Source organism: Gopherus flavomarginatus, chromosome 3, assembly GCF_025201925.1.
Source record: "Gopherus flavomarginatus isolate rGopFla2 chromosome 3, rGopFla2.mat.asm, whole genome shotgun sequence".
Lineage (NCBI taxonomy): Eukaryota > Metazoa > Chordata > Testudines > Testudinidae > Gopherus > Gopherus flavomarginatus.
The window spans coordinates 195,150,184-195,170,427 of NC_066619.1; the positions used below are offsets into that span (position 1 = coordinate 195,150,184).

At 40.2% G+C, this 20,244-nt stretch overlaps 1 protein-coding gene across 1 annotated transcript in view; it reads right to left on the minus strand.

Moving 5' to 3' along the window:
• The window catches only part of RNF150 (ring finger protein 150), a 222,781-nt gene that overhangs the window by 43,466 nt on the left and 159,071 nt on the right, over nt 1–20,244 (minus strand). Inside the window, exons 5-6 of the mRNA XM_050946554.1 lie at nt 11,345–11,441; nt 1,902–2,112 (exon numbers count right to left, since the gene is read on the minus strand). Of these exons, the coding sequence (XP_050802511.1) occupies nt 1,902–2,112; nt 11,345–11,441 (308 nt within the window). The remainder of the gene's footprint in view (nt 1–1,901; nt 2,113–11,344; nt 11,442–20,244) is intronic.

Consider the following 20,244-nt stretch of genomic DNA (forward strand, 5'->3'; position numbering starts at 1 on the left):
GTGAGTCTTTTCCTGTATACCTGTCTACCTGGCCAGTGCATCCGAGTTTAGATTGCTGTCCAGGGTGGTCACAATGGTGTACTGTGGGATACCGCCCGGAGGCCAATACTGTCAATTTGCGGTCACACTAAGCCTAATCCGATATGGTAATACCAATATCAGTGCTACTCCTCTCGTCAGGGAGGAGTATAGAAACCGGTTTAAAGAGCCCTTTATATCGATATAAAGGGCCTCTTGTGTGGACGGGTGCAGCATTAAATCGATTTAACGCTGCTAAAATCGGTTTAAACGCGTAGTTTAGACCAGGCCTGAGACAGCCCTCATTTTGGAGAGCTGGCAAATCACTGTCTTAAACTGTCAGAGCAAGATTTTGAACACAAAATGTTACTTTTAGTGACAGGGTAGGGATGACATTTTGGGATTGTCAGCATGAACAGTGTCCATTGAAGTAGTAAAAAAAGGACCAACAATCCTTTTGAAAAACTAAGAACAGTTTTCAAGAAATAAAAAGTAAAGCTTCCAGTGATGTAAAGATGACAATGAAAAATCACAAAAGGAATCAAAATATACTTTTTTTTCTTGATTTCAAGGAAGTGTCCTACAGTAGCTTTACCTTTTATTTTATAAAAATATACATCAAGGAACAACATATGTAGGCCATATTTATCGGATGGGGACTCTCTTCTGAGAAGCAGTGACTCTGAAAAAGATTTGGGAGTTTTGGTGGATAATCAGATGAACATGAAGTCCCATTGTGATGTTATGGCCAAAAGAGCTTATGCATCCAAGGATCACGTTAACAGGGGAACCTTGAGTAGGAGTAGAGAGATTATTTTAGCTCTGTTCTTTGCACAAGTGTGACTGTTGCTGCATAATTCAAAAAGAATATTGAAAAATTGAAGAGGATTCAGAGAAGAGCCATGAGAATGATTAAAGGATTAGAAAACATGGATTAAAAAATAGTGACAGACACATGGAGCACAATGTATTTAGCTAAACAAAGAGAAATCTAGGGAATAACTTAGTTGCAGTCTGCATGCACCTACATGGGGAATAAATATTAAAAATGGGCTCTCCAGTCTAACAGAGAAAAGTATAATATATTTAAAAAAGGCTGAAAGGTGAAGCTAGACAAAGTCAGAATGGAAATAAGGCATAGATTTTATAACAGTGAGACAATTAACCATCAGAACAATTTACCAAGGGTTGTGGTGAATTCTCCATCTCTGGCAATTTTAGGATCAAGATTGGATGCTTTTCTAAAAAAATGTGCTCTAGCAATTATTTTGGGGAAGTTCTCTGGACTGTTTTATACAGTAGGTTAGACTAGATGATCAGAATGGTCTCTTTTGGCCTTGGAATCTGTGAATTTATTTTATATTATTGAAGCAAGAGTGAAACTCTGCATGTATAACAATAAATAGTACATCAAAGAAAGGCAGACCAGGGGATAAGGACTAGCCAAACTCGGCAGACAAGGGCATCCAACAAATGAATTTAACAAAGGAGCTGGGTTATAGGTGGAGATTATCAAGGCAGGCCTTGGTAAAAGGATTCACTGTCAAACAACATGTGAAGATGTCTATAACTTTAGTCTACTTTGTGTTAACAGAAAGGGCCTTTCTATTTATTCTAGATTATTCTTCCATATATTTCATTTTGCTATTCTATCAGATTAAATCCATTCATTTGCATGCTGGGTTCAGAGTATCTGTGATACAGTAATACCCCATGATAATTCAAAGGTGCCATTTTAAGCCATGTTACTTATCCTCTAGATTTCAGTGAAATTTAAAGTAGTAAAAACAATGTTCCAAGCCCCACACATCTATACATTCCTCTGTGATTCAGGTTTCTGCATACCACTTTCAGGGCAAACTCTGCCAGAAGGAGAAACTTACTACTCGTTGTGAAGTTACCCTCTCCAACCTGCGGAAGAGGATCTGCATCCTGGATGACTTGTAGTACTCCCACAGTCCGGACAGGAGGATCCAGAGCTACAGAGCTTTCATTCACGGTTATATCACTAGCTCCTGTAATCTGATTAGTTGGTGGTCCTCCTATGGAAGCTTCCAAATCTGGAGGTATATCATCTATGCAATCCGCATTTGGCTAATGGAAACAAAAAGAGAAGTCTTTGAGCTTTTATTCTACAGAGAAAATATTATGGACTATAATTACAAGAAAGAAGCTGGGTAAAATTTTCAAAATCTCTTAAATGATTTAGGGGACTAAGTACCATTCACCTTCATTGAGACATTGACTGCTAAGTGCCTAAATCACTTAAAAATGGGACTCAGACTTCTGAAAATTTTAGCCACCTTACTTTAGGAACTAACTCTGCCTTCAAAATATTTGTTTGGCTCCTAGTGCTCTAGTTGGAATTATGCATATACAACATATATGAGCAGAAATGGACCTCGTAACTTTAAACATAAGCAAAAAAGCCTTAGTGTTTTTATTTTCATATTAACATAACATAAGAACAGCCATACTGGGTCTGACCAAAGGTCCATCTAGCCCAGTATCCTGTCTACTGACAGTGGCCAATGCCAGGTGCCCCAGAGGGAATGAACAGAACAGGTAATCATCAAGTGATCCATCCCGTCGCCCATTCCCAGCTTCTGAAAAACAGAGGCTAGGAACACCATCCCTGTCCATCCTCGCTAATGTCCATAGATGGACCTATCCTCCATGAATTTATCTAGTTCTTTTTTGAACCCTGTTATAATTTTGGCCTTCACAATATCCTCTGTCAAGGAGTTCACAGGCTTACTGTGCATTGTGTGAAAAAATACTCTCTTTTGTTTGTTTTAAATCTGTTGCCTATTAATTTCGTTTGGTGACCCCTAGTTCCTGTGTTATGAGAAAGAGTAAACAACACTTATTTATTTACTTTCTCCATGAGTCATGATTTTATAAACCTCTATCATTTCCTCCCTTAGTTGTCTCTTTTCCAAGCTGAAAAGTTCCGGTTGTCTTAATCTCTCCTCATATGGCAACTGTTCCATAATCTTAATTTTTGTTGCCTTTTTCTGAACCTTTTACAATTCCTACACATCTTTTTTGAGATGGGGTGACCACATCTGCATGCAGTATTCAAGGTGTGCACGTACTATGGATTTATACAGAGGTAATATGGTATATTCTGTTTTATTATCTATCCCTTTCTTAATGGTTCCCAACATTCTGTTCGCTTTTTTGACTGCCACTGCACACTGAGCAGATGTTTTCATTTTCTGAAAACAATGACTCCAAGATCGCTTTCTTGAGTGGTAACAGCAAATTTAGACCCTATCATTTCATATGTATAGTTGGGATTATGTTTTCCAATGTGCATCACTTTGCATTTATCAACACTGAATTTCGTCTGCCATTTTATTGCCCAGTCACCCAGTTTTGAGAGATCCTTTTGTAGTTCTTCACAGTCTGCCTGGGACTTAACTATCTTGAGTAGTTCTGTATCATCTGCAAATTTGCCACCTCGTTATTTTCCCCTTTTTCCAGATCATTTATGAATATGTTCAATAGGACTGGTCCCAGAACAGACCCCTCGGGGACACCACTATTTACCTCTCTCCATTCTGAAAACTGACCATTTATTCCTACCCTTTGTTTCCTATCTTTTAATCAGTCTTAAAGGAAATAACTGCTCTAGATTTTCTTCCTGAATTTATACATAAGTGGTTCTAGTTAAATTATTTTTTTTCCTTTCACCCACTCCTTTAGGGCCCCATCCTGCAATCACTTACTATTATGTCTTGTGCTTATTACTGATGCCTCACTGATTTAAATAGGACTACAAAAAATAGTGCAATATCGGGCCCTTAAATGGTAATATCCAATAAATACATAGTTTGTTTGCTTTCTACATACCTCGATCCTCTTAATCGTATTTGTAGGAATACTATCTTGCAGTATGCAGAGGAAATGTTTATTATGAAAAAGTCTTGCCCAGAAAAATGATGTTTGCTTCCTCACAGAAAAACAAAATGTTTGGGGGAGTGTGTCATGGAGTAAATGAGCACATATATTGATATGATCTGCCTGAAGTAGGCACACTGCTGAGTCAGATTATGAACATAAACACAGGCACTAACTGCAGGGGATTTTGTACCTTTTAAGACTTAAAATATACATATTATAGAGCTGATATCAGAGACTTAAGTGAAGGCGGGGAACTGATAAGAACTGCATGTGTGCACATTTGTATGAGGGGTGGAAAAGGGGTGTATATAGCTATTGCTAAGAGAAGGAAAAATGTTTTCAATATTAAAAGACTTACATTTTGCCTATACTGTACTTCATTTCTTATAGCTGAAAATAATGAGAAAGAATAAAGAATTCATTGTAATGGGAATTTCAGGAGTCTTCCTCGTATTGTGGTCCCAGAGAAACCAAATGAATTTAAAAACAAAAACAAAGGCAAAATGACTGTTTAGCTCAGAATTAAAACTCATGCCTATAAATGCACATACTCAGTAAATTCAGGGCTACTGGAAAAGTGATTCAGATGCATTTAAAGCAGATGGTCACAGAGCTTGTGTGTTTTGGTGCCAAGATCTCTGTTAATATCCTCTAGCCAGCAACTCACTGGTCAAGCTGAGATGACCAAATTGCAGTAGAATTTACTGATCTTTCAAGTATTTCTGTATTGGTTTATTTCCTGAATGTCAGACTGATGGTCAGACTGATTATTTCTGGAGAGTTCCCCTCTGAACACTAATGGCAACTGTGTGAGTAAATTCCCTTTGCTGTACATGAGAATGCAGACTCCCCTAAGCCTTTCAGCAAAGTGTCAGGTCTGCTCTCTCCATAGCAGGGAGAGGTTGAGCTTGCACAGCCACTTCAGAAATAACACCTTAAGGTTAGGCCATAAACTTCCTTGTTTTTATTAAATTCAAAGATTAGGGTATTGTGTGCAAGGTGTTCAACAGCACCTATAAGCATAAAGGGGCATATTCAGATAGAACTGCAGTTACACAAATATCCTGTTAGCCCTAAAAAAGTTAGCACATTATAGGGCAGATTTTCAAATGTATTTAGGTGCCTAATCTGCTTAGGCACTTTTGAAAATTCCATTAGCTGAGCATTTGCATCTATAGTTGCCTAAATACTTTTGAAAATCTGTTTCAGAGACCCTGATCTAGCAAAGCATTTAAACATTGTTAACTTCAAGTATCTGAGTAGTCCCACTGAAGAAAATGAGACAGCTCATGTTTTTAAAAGCTAAACCTGTGCCCCACTGCTTGACTCAATCAGTCCTGTTTCACCCTTCCCTGTGAATTTCCTGTCTTTTGTTGTTTCATGCCAGCATAATGGACTTAAAAAAAGTGCAGATTTTAACAAACTCAGAGAGCTGACAGGTAAGGTCCCATGATAAAAAAATCTAAGGGAAAAAAGTTCATGAAAGCTGGCAGTTTCTCAAAACGACATTATTAAAAGCACAGCAACAAGCTACCCCGAAGCAAAAGAAAAGTAAGAGTAGCAGTAAAAAGCCAACATGGCTCAATAAAGAGTTCTTTCATGGCCTGAAATAAATAAAAAAAAAAGCAACCTACAAAAAATGGAAACATGGATAAATTGCTAAGGATGAATAGCAAAGAACAGCACAAGCACATAGGGACAAAATCAGAAAGGCTGAGGCCCAAAATGTGTTACTTCTAGTAAGGGATATAAAAGGTAAGAAGAAGAATGTCTATAAATACATTAGGAAAAAGAGAAAGATGGAGTGTATAGGTCTACTACTTAGTGGGAAGGAGAGCTAATAAAAGATGACATCAAGCAGGCTGGAGTGTTTAATGCCTATTTTGCTTCAGTCTTCACTAAAAAGATTGTGAACAGATGCTTTACACAATTAAAATTCATTAGGGGAAAAGAACACAAGCCAGAATAGGGAAAGAGCAGGCTAACGAATATTTAGATAAGTTATATATATTCAAGCCAGCAGGGCCTGACAAAATTCACTCTTAAGGTACTTAAAAGCTAGCTGCAGCAATCTCAGAACCATTAACAATTATCTTTGAGAACTCATGGAGGATGGGTGAAGTCCGAGAGGACTGGAGAAGGGCAAAACACAGTACCCATCTTTAAAAAGAAGAACAAAAAGAACTCAGGGAGTTATAGACCAGTCAGCTGAACTTTGATACCTGCAAAGGTACTGGAACAAGTTATTAAACAATCAATCAATCTGTATTGCCCAATTAATGGATAACAACACAGATTTGTCAAGAACAAGGGGGAAACAGTAAATGTGATACATCATGATTTTAGTAAGGTTTTTCATAAAGTCCCACGTGACATTCTCATAAGCAAACCAGGTAAACATGGTCTAGATGAAATTTTTATAAGGTGGGTGCATAACTGGCTGAAAGATCGTACTCAAGAGCAGTTATCAATAGTTTGCTGTCAAACTGGGAAGATGTATCTAGTGTGGTTCCACAGGATCTGTCCTGGATCCAGAATTACTCAGCATTTTCCATTAGGGATTTTTATAATGGAGTGGAGACTCGGCTTACAAAATCTGTAGATGATGCTATGGTGGGAGGGTTTGCAAGCTTTTTGGAGGGTAGGATAATAATTCAAAATGACTGTGACAAATTGGAGAATTGGTCTGATATCAACAAGATGAAATTCAATAGAGACAAATGTAAAGTTCTTCAGTTAGAAGAAAAAGTCATATGTACAAATACAAAATGGGGAATAACTGACGAGGCTGTTGTATTGTACGGCTGAGGAAGATCTGGAGGTTGTAGTGGATCACAAATTGAACATAAGCCAACAATGTGAAACAGTTGCAAAATAAAATAAAATAAAATAAAAATAAATAAGAGCGCTAATATTCTGGGACATATTAACAGGTTTCATATATATAACAGGAGGTAATTGTCCAGCTTGGCACTAGTGAGGCCTCAGCTGGAGTATTGTGTACAGTTTTGGGCACCACGTTTTAGGAAAATGTGCACAAACTGGAGACAGTCCAGAGGAGACTACAGTAATGAACACCTAACCTATGAGGAAAGGTTAAAAAATGGGGCATTATAGTCTTGAGAAAAGACAACTTTGAAGACTGTCAGGACCCCTCTAATATGTTAAAGGCTGTTATAATGAAGATGGTGATCAATTGCTCTCCATGTCCACTGAAGAAAGGGCAAGAAGGAATTGGCATAATTTGCAGCAAAAAAGATTTAGGTTAGATATTAGGAAAAGCTTCCTAACTATAAGGATAATTAAGTATTGGAATAGGCTTCTAAGGGAGGTTGTGAAATTTGTGTTAGTGGAAGTTTTTAAAAACAGGTTAGACAAACACTTGCCAAGCATGGTCTAGGCATACTTGGTCCTGCCTCAGTGGAGAGGGCTGGACTAGATCACTTCTCAAGGCTCTTTCCAGCTCTACATTTTTATGATTCTATGTTACAAACTTAGTATTATTTTAAAATGGTTCATAATAAAAGAACATGTTCATTTAAACAATCCTCAGATGATTTTGTGTTCACAGACTAAAGTATAGAATGTAGTCAGACAATAAAAAACCCAAACCAGTTTGGGGGCTTTAGAGCTGGGGAAGAGAGACTAAATAATAGTTGGCAAGACGACATAGTGCATCTGCAAGCATAAAACATTCTAAGCAACTTTGAGCAAAGAAAAGGATTTATCCTGCAAAGACATGAGTCCCATTGAACTGGGAGTATTCATGTGTGTAAAGCTATGCATATGTTTACTTACAGGACGGGGGACAAAAATTGCTGGGCACAAACATCAACATTTTTTTCCATTAGATTTCTTTTCAAACAGTTGTTGGAAGCCTTTGAAAGTTCATTTTAAAATCAAATTTGGTTTTGAGGCTTATACAACAATCTTATAACCACTATAACTAAGCAAATGTTTAAATGTCCCTGCCCCCAGTTATCCATTCGCTCTTCTTGTCCCTTTTGGTTGCAGTTTTTGTTAGAATGAGCTTTTATGACCAATTTTTAAACCCTTAAAAATAGGAGATAATGGAAAACCCGATGAAATATTAACTAAAGTGGCACAAATGTCATGGTTCAATGTAATTGATCACTTTTTACATGCAGGTTTAATATCATTTCATTTGGAAAAAACTGAACAGTAGACTTTCATCCTAATGATATCAAATATTGCTTTTTAAAAAATTACTATTTATACCTTTTATTGTCAGAGTGACACAAATATTTTTTTGATAAATTTTGTTATTTACCCAGTATATTAGTTTCTCTAGTTCTCCGTATATATGTGCTTTTAGGGCCTGATTCTAAAAATGGGAGTGTTGAGTGGCCTTTCCATCAGGTTCTTAATGAAAGGCTCCAACTCAACCAATCTAGTAAAAAAAGTGCAGTTGTTTGCATGTTCAGACCTCGTTTTTAGAGAAGGAGTAAGAACTGAAGGGAGATTATTTTACTTGATATGATCATTCCAACAATGAAGCAGCTCTTTGAAATTGAAAGAAAAAAAGTTTTCCCTTTAGACACCAAGACCAGAAGAAGCTAAGCTTTGTGGGCTCAATTCACCATTAGTGTGCCAGTGGAAGGACTGAGGCCAGACATTTGCTTCTGTAAATGGCGGCAGAATTCATTAAGGGTGGAATGCCTCCAGGGGCCATGCTGCCTCAACAGATAGGATACACATCTTAATGGGAGCTTCTGGGCACCCATCACTTTTTAAAGTCAGGCTACTTATTTACATATCTAAATAGGTTTTAGTTCTAGGCAGCCATTTAACAAAATCTTGACTATGAAGTAACCTCCGAAGAAATTGCCAAATTGGCATGCACTGACTTGAAAATTTAGATCTAGAACAATATCAACTACAAACTATTATACATTCTTCTTAAAATGGAAATGTAATGCCACATTCATACTCACACAATCCAACTTTTTTAATGTACACCACTAAGGTAAGCATACAGCTGGCATGAAGACATTCTATGTTATAAATGGAGCCAGTAGCACTGTCTAAGTGCCAAGGTTTCCTGATACTTTCCATTATAAGACTGTTTTCAGTTGCTTATAACTTTGCCAAACTGCAACCATTTGAGCTGAAGTTTTCCAAAATGGGTGTTTGCCTCAGACTGCTTGTTTATTTATTTAATTTAAAAGGAGCGGTGGGGGTAGTTTTAGTTACAACGGTTCAGCAAGAATTGAGAATGAGGTTAGGGAGGGAAAATATGTTTTGCCCATGTTAACAAAATTCGTACAATTGTTTCATTGAGAAGCTGTAGTGGCTTTATGCTTTGGAGCAGGACTTGAAATTGGGAAGGAGGGTGACCTTTGTGTCACAGATTGTGCTTTTTCCAATCGCTGTGAAATTCCGCTCAAATTTTGCCAAGTTTGAGCCTCTGAAAATATCAGTTCAGACATGCTGTTAAGAGTTTGGCAGCTACGTTCTCTGAAGATTCCATCAGTATTAAGTGCGCTCCAGCTCAGCGGACACAGGAGCTGACCAGCACTTTCCTGCAATTTTTCGCCCTGGCAGCTAAGGTCTGCTGCGGCACAGGAAGCCATAACAGAGGAGGGAGACTGTCTCTCCTGTGCTCTTTTTATGCTCCTCGTGCCGGAGTACAGGCTGCAAGGAGGAATCATCCTGACTTGAATGCAAAGGTGTGAAAAGCAGTGGGAGGGGAGGAGAAGTTGGGGAGGGGTGATAGGATTATGGGGGACAGGGCCAGGAATTTATAGGGAAAGAGGATAAAGGGGCTGGATCTTGGGAGGCAGGAAGTTAGGAATAAGGGACCGGAGGGGACAGAGACAGGCTAAGGGCAAAAGAGCACACTCCCCTTCAGAACCTGGAACTCAATCAGGAGTTCTGAGTGGTTTCTTTGCTGTCAGCAATAGCTGTGAAACCCACTGGGAAAGTGTGTTTCTCATCCCCTTCTAATTGCTGGCCTGCATGCAGCATAACAGCCTACTACTGCCGCAAGTTACTTGGAGATTTGCGGTAGGGGTGGATCTTAAGGTCCTAACCCTGCTGATGACCCACGTGGAGGTCAGTGGAAAAAATAGTATGTGATGATGGATTTAAACACAGTATTGTAATGTATACTAGGGGGCTGAATGAAGGTTGAACATGCAGCCTTAACACTGACATTTCCTAATTTCTAAGTGTTTGACTTTGCAACTTTAACAATCTTTCATTGCAGTTTTTTCCATATGGAACACACACACTCTCTCACTCACAAAGCCTAATTATAATATATCATTAGAATTATATTATTTGCTTCCGTTTGGCTTAATGATTGTACTAAGTTAATGGACATACCTGCATGATTATTTTATTATTGCGCTATTTCCTAGAATAATAATTTCAGCACTTGTATCAGCCTCTTTTTTCATTTCAGTAATTTGTTTGGATTATATGTCCTCACGTCATTTCACTGCTGCTCTTGGGGGTAACTACATTAGCTGTCCTCATTTGTACATCTGTTGGCTTTTGTCTCATTTCTCTTGTGTAGCGCTCAGGTATGTAATGTTGGAATGCTGCTGCCTCAGCTTGGGCACAGTGAATTTACAGCAGCTGTTGGCATACCAACTACCACTGGTTCAGTGTTGAACTTGACAGTCAGGAGATACTTTTTCACATAGCATAAACCTTGAATAATTTCTTGGTGGATAAGACACTGAACTGTGAGATACTTGTAATTTAGGGAAATTCATTGCTGGCAGAACATGTACTAAGTATATTTGACAATACAATCCAAAGAGTTAACTGGCAAGTTTTGGCAGGTTTCTAAACAGATCTGAATTTACCAAGTGACAAACAATCTAGCATTTTCTTATACTGTAATCACACGAATCTCATATGTTTAATCATTTGGGGAAAATGTTATGTTTCATAATTAGAATTATGAGTGCAAGGCCTGCTGACATGCAAGGATGCTTTAAGAGAGGGGATGGAACCCAACAGAAAAGGCAATGACTTTTGCCATCAGAATCAGCGGCAAACTGCCTTAGAATGATACATTGGGAGAGTTTTTATTTGTACACCCTTTGCTTTGAGGCAACAAGGAGGAATGTAGTTAAAAAAATCCATCCCTGATGTAAAAGAATAAATAGAAAAGGTTTGTATGTGAATGTACAACCCTGCCACAATTACTTTAAAAAAATCTAATCCCTCAACAAACCAGCCAAGCAACACAAACACACACATATATACCCTCCCAGCCAAAGCAGAGAAAAATAGACAGATGTCTGCTTGTGTTCCTGTTAATAAATCAGTGTGCCCTGGTGATGAATGTGAGATGAGAATCTAAATAGCAAACAGATGGGCATGTACACGGGATGGAGGTGTTCTCACTCTACTTGACTAGCCTGTTGCATGACATGCTTACCGGAATCCCTAGAGCTTTTAGAATGTTCATTTTACACATAGGGCAGGTGCGATGGTCTAGCAGCCACGGGTCTACGCAAGATTTATGAAAAAGATGCCTGCAATAAAAAGCAAGATATTTTAATTCAAAACCATCCCAGTGTAGCTTAGAGCTGTTCAGTCATTCCCAAGAGTCGCTTCTGAATGTAGTAAAATCAGGAGTTTTGAAGGTGTTGTTTTCTGGTATATGATAAGGATTATAAAAGTGCATAGACAGGAGTATAAAATCACCATAGTAAATCTTATTCGCATAAGCACACCGTTCCCTGCCTGTTAGAGTTCACTGACAAGGTGCAGAAAGTGAGACGTAAGATTAAAAACCAACAATCAGAAAGCCAAACGTACGTGTAGCAGCAAAGCCAACATTCTTAAAATGCTACAGGCTGTCAGCTGTTACACAGATAAATGAAACTCAGCTTTTGGTAAAAGGTCAGATCATGTATGTGTGTGTGTATATTTTTTATTTATATATATATATATATATATAACACAAAGCTGACCCCACCACAGTGACCCAGAACTTTAAAAAACTGTCCCATGAGGCCATTTTGCAGCTGTTGTTATTTTGTAGGATCATGACAGAGTGTGGGCAGACCCCCCCCCCCTTTTTGATAGAGAGAGAGAGAGAGGGTGGCCTTTTGTGTGAGGCTCCCCCCACCTATTTTCCTGCCCCTCAAAAGCCACCCATGAGAATGACTGTCTCTAGACAAACATTTCTCCCTTTGGAGCTGGTTGATACTACCCCTTCAGCCTATGAGAAGCGATCATTAGCAAGATGGTGAAGGCATTCTGCCTATATATTCATCCAGTTATGGAAATACAATTTCTTAGCCACAAGTGTCAGTTGTCTAAAGTTGCTTGAAGAAACTGGAGGTTGCATACTCAAACATTTAATTTATGCACCTCATTCATTTTTGCGAAGATGTTCTGTTACATTGCATTTGACAGAATAAGCACCTCTGTAGACTCAGTACAGAGAAAAGTCCTGCAGTTCTCCAGAGTGAAGAATTTAAGACATGCTGGGAGAAGAAATTAAGAGAATTTCTCAAGGGGGCTCAGTTAAGAAACAGGGAACTTGTTTGCTGTCTTTGTGCCTCAGCTGGAGTGTCCCTACAGAAAACAGCTCCCAATTTCTTTTAATCATTGTAGTATATGGAGAATTATGGCCAGATTTTTTTAGTTATTTGTGAGTACTTCAACTGTGGAGAGGGGATATACCCAGGGCCACGCAGAGGATTCAGGGGCCAGGGCAAAGCAATTTCAGGGGCCCCTTCCATAAAAAAAAGTTGCAATACTATAGAATACTATATTCTCGTGGGGGCCTGGGGGAAATTGCCCCACTTGCCCCCTCGGGTGGCCCTGGATATACCCAGGTGCATAGACTGCTGTGAGGAAGAGTATTCTGGAAGCCTGACTGCAGCTGAATGGAGTATTGTTGGCACAGTAAGTTGGTCTCCAGTGAGACACTGGAGCAGAGATTTCCTCTCCTCTATCCCATGGATTTTTGTGAAAGCTTGTGTTTCTTCATTATTCATCTGTGGATTTTTAGTAGAATAATTATTGGTTTGGTTTCCTGTTAACAAACGGTGAATTTTGCAGCATCTCAGACTTAATTCATTTAGCCAAGTGTAAGATTCATTGACTTATATCACATACATGTTTGCTGTCCCTTTGAACATGCCCTGTGGCTCTACCTGCTCTGTAACATTTTGTAAGTACACCTTTGCCCCAGCTACGCTGTTTCTGAAAAACAGGTACAAAGTTTTCTCATGTAACCATAGCCTCAACACCTAAATCTTTGTGTAGGAGCCTGAAAATACACTTACCCACCTATAAGTATGATTGATATATAAAAGACTTAAGCAAAAATCAGAAGAGGGAACTTTTATTCTGAAATAAGAGTGTCCATACTCAGATTTGCATCAAAATAACAAAAGCTGTGAATTAAACATATTTTGGTTATTTCAATGCAAATTTATGTGTAGAGCAGTCCTAAATACCTTTTCTCTAGCATGTAACAGATGTGCAGCACTGTGTGTGTCAAATTTCAGCTGAATGTTTACAGTTGAGGTATTATAAAAAAAGCCCTGCCAACTGGAGTGTTGATGAGTCTTTTACTGTATGTAGTTCTATATTTCCCTGTGCCTTCGCTAGCCCCATTTGCATTTCCTCTATACGAATGCATACAAAGCCACTAACAGCAGGGCATGTCTACAAACTGTCTTAATGCTAGGTACTGAGCTTGTAGATCAATAGTATACATTCTCTCTCCATAGCAGATGTTATCTCTGTGAGAAATGCACAATCACCTTACATACCCAAATAGTTATATTTAAATATTTAAGAGCACTGCATGCAAAGAATAATTTTGCTTTGCTATTCCATCCCAATATTTAAAAAACAGCATCTCACACAAAGATATATCCATCCTTCCAGTTAGTTGGAAGAGATAGAGGTACATTCTCATGAATGTTCATTTTTAACATCTGTTCCGTTGAACTGTCTTCCTAAGTGGCATCATCCCATTCACTAGCTGGATTTAATGCTCAACAGTATTAAATATACAAATCTAAAAATGTCTGAAATCTCATCAGACCTTATTACTCACTCCACTTGGCTCCCTTTCCTACTACTTCTACAGGAAACTGATTGCTTGGGAGTAAGAGTTACAAGGAAATTACAGTATTCCATTTTAAACCGACAGTGACTTTGCACAGCTGTGGCACAGAAAATCTGTTCTTGGAATCTGAAACTAGTCTAATTATATCACTTGGCTGTAATACCAAAGTTTGTCAGACCTCATCCGATACTGTATGTCAACATGATTAATGTAAATGAAGCATCATGATACTTAAAGTTAAAACCACCACTTTATTAAGGTTACCAGGGTTCACAACTCCACATCCAAAACAACATTTACCTTGTTGGGTAAAGAACATAATGCCTCAAATTTCCATCTCTGCACTATATTAACCTCCTTCCTCCCCCTTCTCCCAAGAGACATGTATTCAGCATATTATAGCCAGACAAACATTTCGAGTAAGCAAGAGATATACAGACTACATATAATCCCTAAGTAGCTAGTTTGTGAAACAATGACTAAGAAATATTTTACATTTAAAATGTGGAAATAAAATACCTTGAATGTGTTGATATATGCAGAATACTGAACTGTAAGTCAATGTCATACTTTTCAGCTATTTGAAGAAACAATTTCAAATATTCTTATAGTGTTGATTTTTTTTTTTTAAACAGTGTGCCCATGCTGATAGGCTAGTATATGTTTAACTGCCAACATTTAATGTTGATTTGGGCCAAAATAATCAGTGCAAGCTTTCAAAAAGCTCAGGTATTAGCTATGCTCCTGAAAAATGGACAAAAAAAAATCTGTTTCTGATCAAGAACATATAACCCAAGTGATGTGTAAAATCAGATCAAGTCATTCAGGCACAGATGAGAAAGGCCCCCTTTATGTTCAAGTTCAAGCTTTGCAAGCCTTAATCAGGCTGCAGATCACATTGCAACATTTCATAGTGTTTTGTTAGTCAGATAGTGTGCGCAATTTTCATGCTTTACAGACATTTACCTCAAGTTTGGCTGTTCCTAAAAATCAATTGGTTTGGAAGAAAAATATTCGAAAAGGAATGCTATCAACATTGAGAGATTTAAATCCATAACCATGACAGGTTAAGCCTCCTTGCACTTTAAAATATTATGTTAACAGTGTATTATGGTTTTAATTTTAAGTTTTGATTTAGTATGTCTGAGTTAGTTTGAAGGATCTTTTTTATAAAATAGAAAACCACAGAAGAATGAATGCCAAAATTAGATAATCTAAGGACTAAAATTACCTGTTTGTGAGTATGCACATATTTTGTAGGGGCATGTGATAAATCCATTTTTGCCAATTTGAATTTGAAGGTCTGTTTTATTTCCTGTTATTTATATAGCACCATAACATGCATGGTGCTTTGTAAGAATTAACCAGGAATCCCTGCTCTGAAGCATTTACAATGTAAGTTAAGACAAGAACAGCAGGACAAGATGACAGAGTGGGGCAGGAGGACAACAACAGGATCATGCAGTCACTTGGGGAAAAGATGTAGATATCTTTAGGATTAAAAAAATCATCCACACTTCAGTTTATATACCTCCATGGGGAACTGAGTTTTTAAAAGGGATTCAAAGAAGGGAAAAATGTAGGTGCTGTGGGGGAGTTCACAAGCATGGGGGGCAGTGAAAAGGAAGGCACGCAGATGGTCTGAGAAGGAGGATATGAAGACTGAAGTGTGAAGAGAAGTTTGAGCTAAGAGAAGAGGACAGGTGGGGGCAAAGGAGACAAGAGCAGACAGAAGTAGATTGTAGATGGCCTCAGTATAAGAACATACTGTTGAATTTGACGATAGAAGCAATAAGAAGCTAGTGAGAAGATTTTAAGAGGGGCTCAGAGTTACAGTACTTCGGAAGGTGCTTTTTTATTTTTTGAAGAAGTCTGGATAGGAGGAGGAGGAGGTATGCAGACATGCAGGAGGCAGTCAAAGGCCAAGAAGAAGTGTTGAGAGTTGTAGTAACGAGATATAGTGGAGGAGTACAGTTGCTTTTCAAGGAAGACTGCTATACTGAATAAAGAGGATGGACCTGTAGTGCAGTAAATCTGAACGGTCTCTGGATTTTTTTTCCCCTCCAGAGCCATTCATCAGCCCTGGAATCAGTACAGAAAAACTGAATGCAGAAAAGAAGCCAAACATCAAAAAGGGTGGGCACGGAGAAGTGATGGAGATGATCCTTTCCTCATAGGAGACTAACACAAGGAAAGGAAGGAGGGATTGGAGAGCACCAGTGAAGTCAGAGTTGTTAATAGATTGGAGATTACGGAAGGCATGTGATATTGGAAGGGGTACCAGAGCATGGTACAGACAAGGTTGAGAGAATGACCCTGACAATGAGTCTGGAAGGTGACGCAGAACAGGAGGATGAATGGAGAGGCTAGTAAGAGGAAAACAAAGCTAGCAATATCAGCAGTCTAGGAAGAGAAAACAAGACAGATGAGGGGTTGTAGAGTAAGGATTTGAAGATGGAGATGACAGAGGAAGGTGAAAATGAAAGTGGGAGGAGGACAAGTGAAAACACTCTGGGAACACTGGAACATTGTTACATTCAACCTTGTGTCAATGCCCTAGAAACCACATTTAATTGTATTTGCTATTGTCAACTTTTAAAGCTGGGTATAAAACTAAGACTTATTTCTGTCAAGAGAAAAATGAACACAAGATGCAGCATCAAAAGGCACACTACTTTATACCTCAACCTGATCATTTAAATTCTGAGCTTTTCAGAATGAAGTTTAAAAACATAAGAGGATGTAGGAGCAGGAAAAAAAGTATACATGAAATTGATATCTCCTCCAAACTAGCCAGTGTGGGATACATGACCATAGAGTATCCCTTCATTGACTCTCTGCCACAATTAAAAAGAATGTTTTGAGGGAATGACACAGAGAAAGGACCCGAAGTGCTAATAAGAAACTGTTTATGTGGCTTTGAAATTCATCCACTACTGAAATACTGACTAGTGGATTTTCACTACAAATTTTTGTATGGACAAGGACAACAGAACTCTTAAGTCTCAAGATCGTTACTACCTGTATCTGGAAACTTCCTGATTTAGGGCTGGCTGTGGGAGAGCTGCTGATATACTTGCTTATTTAGATTTGTTCAATATATACATTAAAATATCTATCCAGGGCTCTAAGCTTCTTTCACATATATTAAAAATGAAGTCATATTAGTACAAACAAAAATAAACTCAATAGCATCCTCAAAACCAGGAAGGAAAAGAAAAAATGACCCTAATCCCAAATACTAGGCCTTGGCGCACAGCCCAGAACTTGACACAAAATCTCTCCCCAAAAGCCTGGGAAAGGAGATGGGCTTTGCAGTGTGTCTAAAAGTCAGATTTGGGTAATTTTGGATCTATGGTGAAGGGAATTCTAAAATTCAGGGCCCCATGGAGAACATCCTGCCAGCAGTTCCTCCTTTTTTTCAACTAAGGAGGCTTTTGACTGGGTGCCACCACTGATCAAAGCTGTGGCAATATCGTGTGGAAAGGGAGATGCCATTTCTCAAATATGCTGACCCTAAGGCATACGTGGCCTTACAGGTCAAAAGAAACATCAACCTTCACCTGCACACCAACAGGCAACCAGTTCAGATCACCGAGCACTGATGTCATGATGATACTGATGTTTAGACAACTGAGAAATCTGAAGTGTCAATAAGGTTTGGTGAGAATCCAACATCTTCCCTGAACTGCAGGCTGCTATGCCAATGCCCTACATATACAAGGTATACACAGTAGGCAAACACTGGGATGACAAAGAACGAAATATGTATTTGTAGGCGTCTTCCTTTTGCTAATCATGAGTGCAAAGAGTGCTTTTCCATCTTGAGTATAAAGTTTCCCTATTAACTTGAAACTGATAAAAAATCATCATCAATATTCTTTATTTCCTCTCAGTTGCCCAGTGCATCTTATCTTTTTGGTGTTTCTTTATAGATTGTAAACTCTCAGTAGCAGGAACTGTCTTTATTTTTGTTTCTTGTATAGCATTTGGCAAACCGTTGGCATTTAACCAACAATAATAGTAATAATAATTAACATCAGCACCTATAGTGGTGTACAAAAACTAACAAATCTGTAAAATGTTACCCATCACAACTTGTGCAGTAGGGAAGATAGTTTAACTACAGTAGCTACCTGGGAGGGAACCCCTGAGCTCCCATAATTCAACAGTGCCAAAGTTCAAAATGTGCACTTTACAACACAGATCTTCTGCTAACTTTTAGCATGAGCCATTTCCAAGTAACCTTTTATGTCAGCCAAGAGCTGAACATCACCTGCTAACTATGTGGTTCTGCTTCAGTAGGTCTTATTTAATAGGTTTAAACAATTTTATTAAAGTAAATGTTTGAAATGAAATATATACAGGTTGAGAGGGAAGGTACTATACATCTGGGGTCAGGCTTGGGTTATGGGGGGTTACAGATACCGTTTGCAAGGCTGAAAAGATACATACATATCGCATAACCGGTATAGACCCAGACTGGGGTGCAGGGGTTTTTAAAGTGTCAGTGAATAAGTGGGCTCAGGTTCGCCATGGAATGAATAAGAAGTCCAAGTCAGTATCGGTGGAGCGGAATAGGTACATAGGTGGGGTGCGTTCCTTGGTCCCTCAGGGAAGGAAGTGGGTTATTTCCCTGTTCGGCTATCTCAATTACTCAGTGTGGTATTGACGGTGTCCGGTGATGTGTTCGGTATAAATGTCTCTGGACCACCTGATGGTGTCAGACACCATGAACTGTCTCATGAGCCAGGCGTAGCGTCGACTGACCCATGCTCTCAGAACAGGCTCGTTGGGGGGTCTTATGAGCCCAGGGCTCCCACGATCAAGATGTGTACCTGGACTTCGTAGACCTGGGCTCTCAGGGTCTCAGCCAGCGAGGCATACTTCGACTCCTTCCGCGCTCGGGCCTCGTGGAAGGTAGGGGACTGGTTTTCGAAAGGCACCGTGACATCTACCAGGAGGACCTTCTTCTTTTCTGTGTCCATCACGACAATGTCGGGTTGCAGTTGGCTGTCTGTCCCAGGGATGGCAGAGTCGACGGTGATCTTCCCTAGGGACGGTGGGACGGCTTTCACTAGTCGGTTCTGGATGGTGTTGTGGCGGTGCCACCAGGCTCCGGAGTGCTGCTTGCATCCACACAGGATGTGCGGCAGGGTCTTGTTCACACAGCCGCACTTCCTGCAGCGCTTGTCCCGGCTGCCGTGGCGGATGGCTCCATTGAGGGGAACGCAGTTGAGTCGGGCCCTGTGCATGAACCGCCTGTCGGTGAACCTGATGAAGCTGCCCCGGAGGAGGAAGTGTTACTGGCGTCCCACCTGCTGGACACCTCGAACACCTTGCCCTGGTCCAGCTTCCGCTTGAGGTTCTCGGCGTAGTGGTAGTGGATGGCGTTTTTCAGGGACCTTTCTAGCATGGCTCTGGCGGTTGCGGTGATGATGGTGCGGTCCGGGGTCTTTACGCATGGCACCAGTATTCCCAGCTCCCGGCGTTCCTCGCACCACTTCCAGCAGCAGCCAATCCTCTTACCCAGGCGTCTTGAGGCATTGCGGGCGCGGGACCAGAGAGAAGATAGCCTCCAGGGAGCCGCTGAGGTGAGTTCGGGAGAGAGAGGGGAGACCTAAGTGGCAACGTCCTGCTCGGAGGGGGCCCTGGCGATGCGTTTCCTGACCACATGCTGTACGGACTCCTGTGCGATACTCCTCACTGTTGGGTCCAGGCATGTCAGGAGACGGAAGGCGTGGGTCATCATTGCCACGTCACACAGGTCACCCATCAAAGGTACGCTGGCACCGCCCTGTCTGTGGGAAATGTAGATGCTGTCCATGCACGCCCTCTGGGGAAGGTGGAGCCATTTCTTCACCAGCTGTCTGATGGTGCTGTCGGCCTTGTTCAGGGGCACCTTGGCTGTGGCCGATCCCCTGTGGACAAAGGAGATGCGGGGGATCAGGAAGGTGTTGAGGGCGTTGATCTTATGCCAGGAGGTGAGCAGGGAGGAGTTGATTTGAGTCGCGTCTCGCAGGATCTCTGTGATGGTGTCTTTGGGGGTCTGCCGGACGCGGACTCCTGTGGGTGTGCCGAGGTGTTGGTATCTCTCTCCCACTTCAAGGGAGGTCATGGACTCGCCCTGGATAAGGAACCGTGAAGGCCGGACTAGCTTCCTGGTGCCACCGTTGACGTGGAGGGAGGCGCACTTTTGGGAGTTGAATCGCAGGCCCATCCACTCGGCGGCTTGGCTGGTG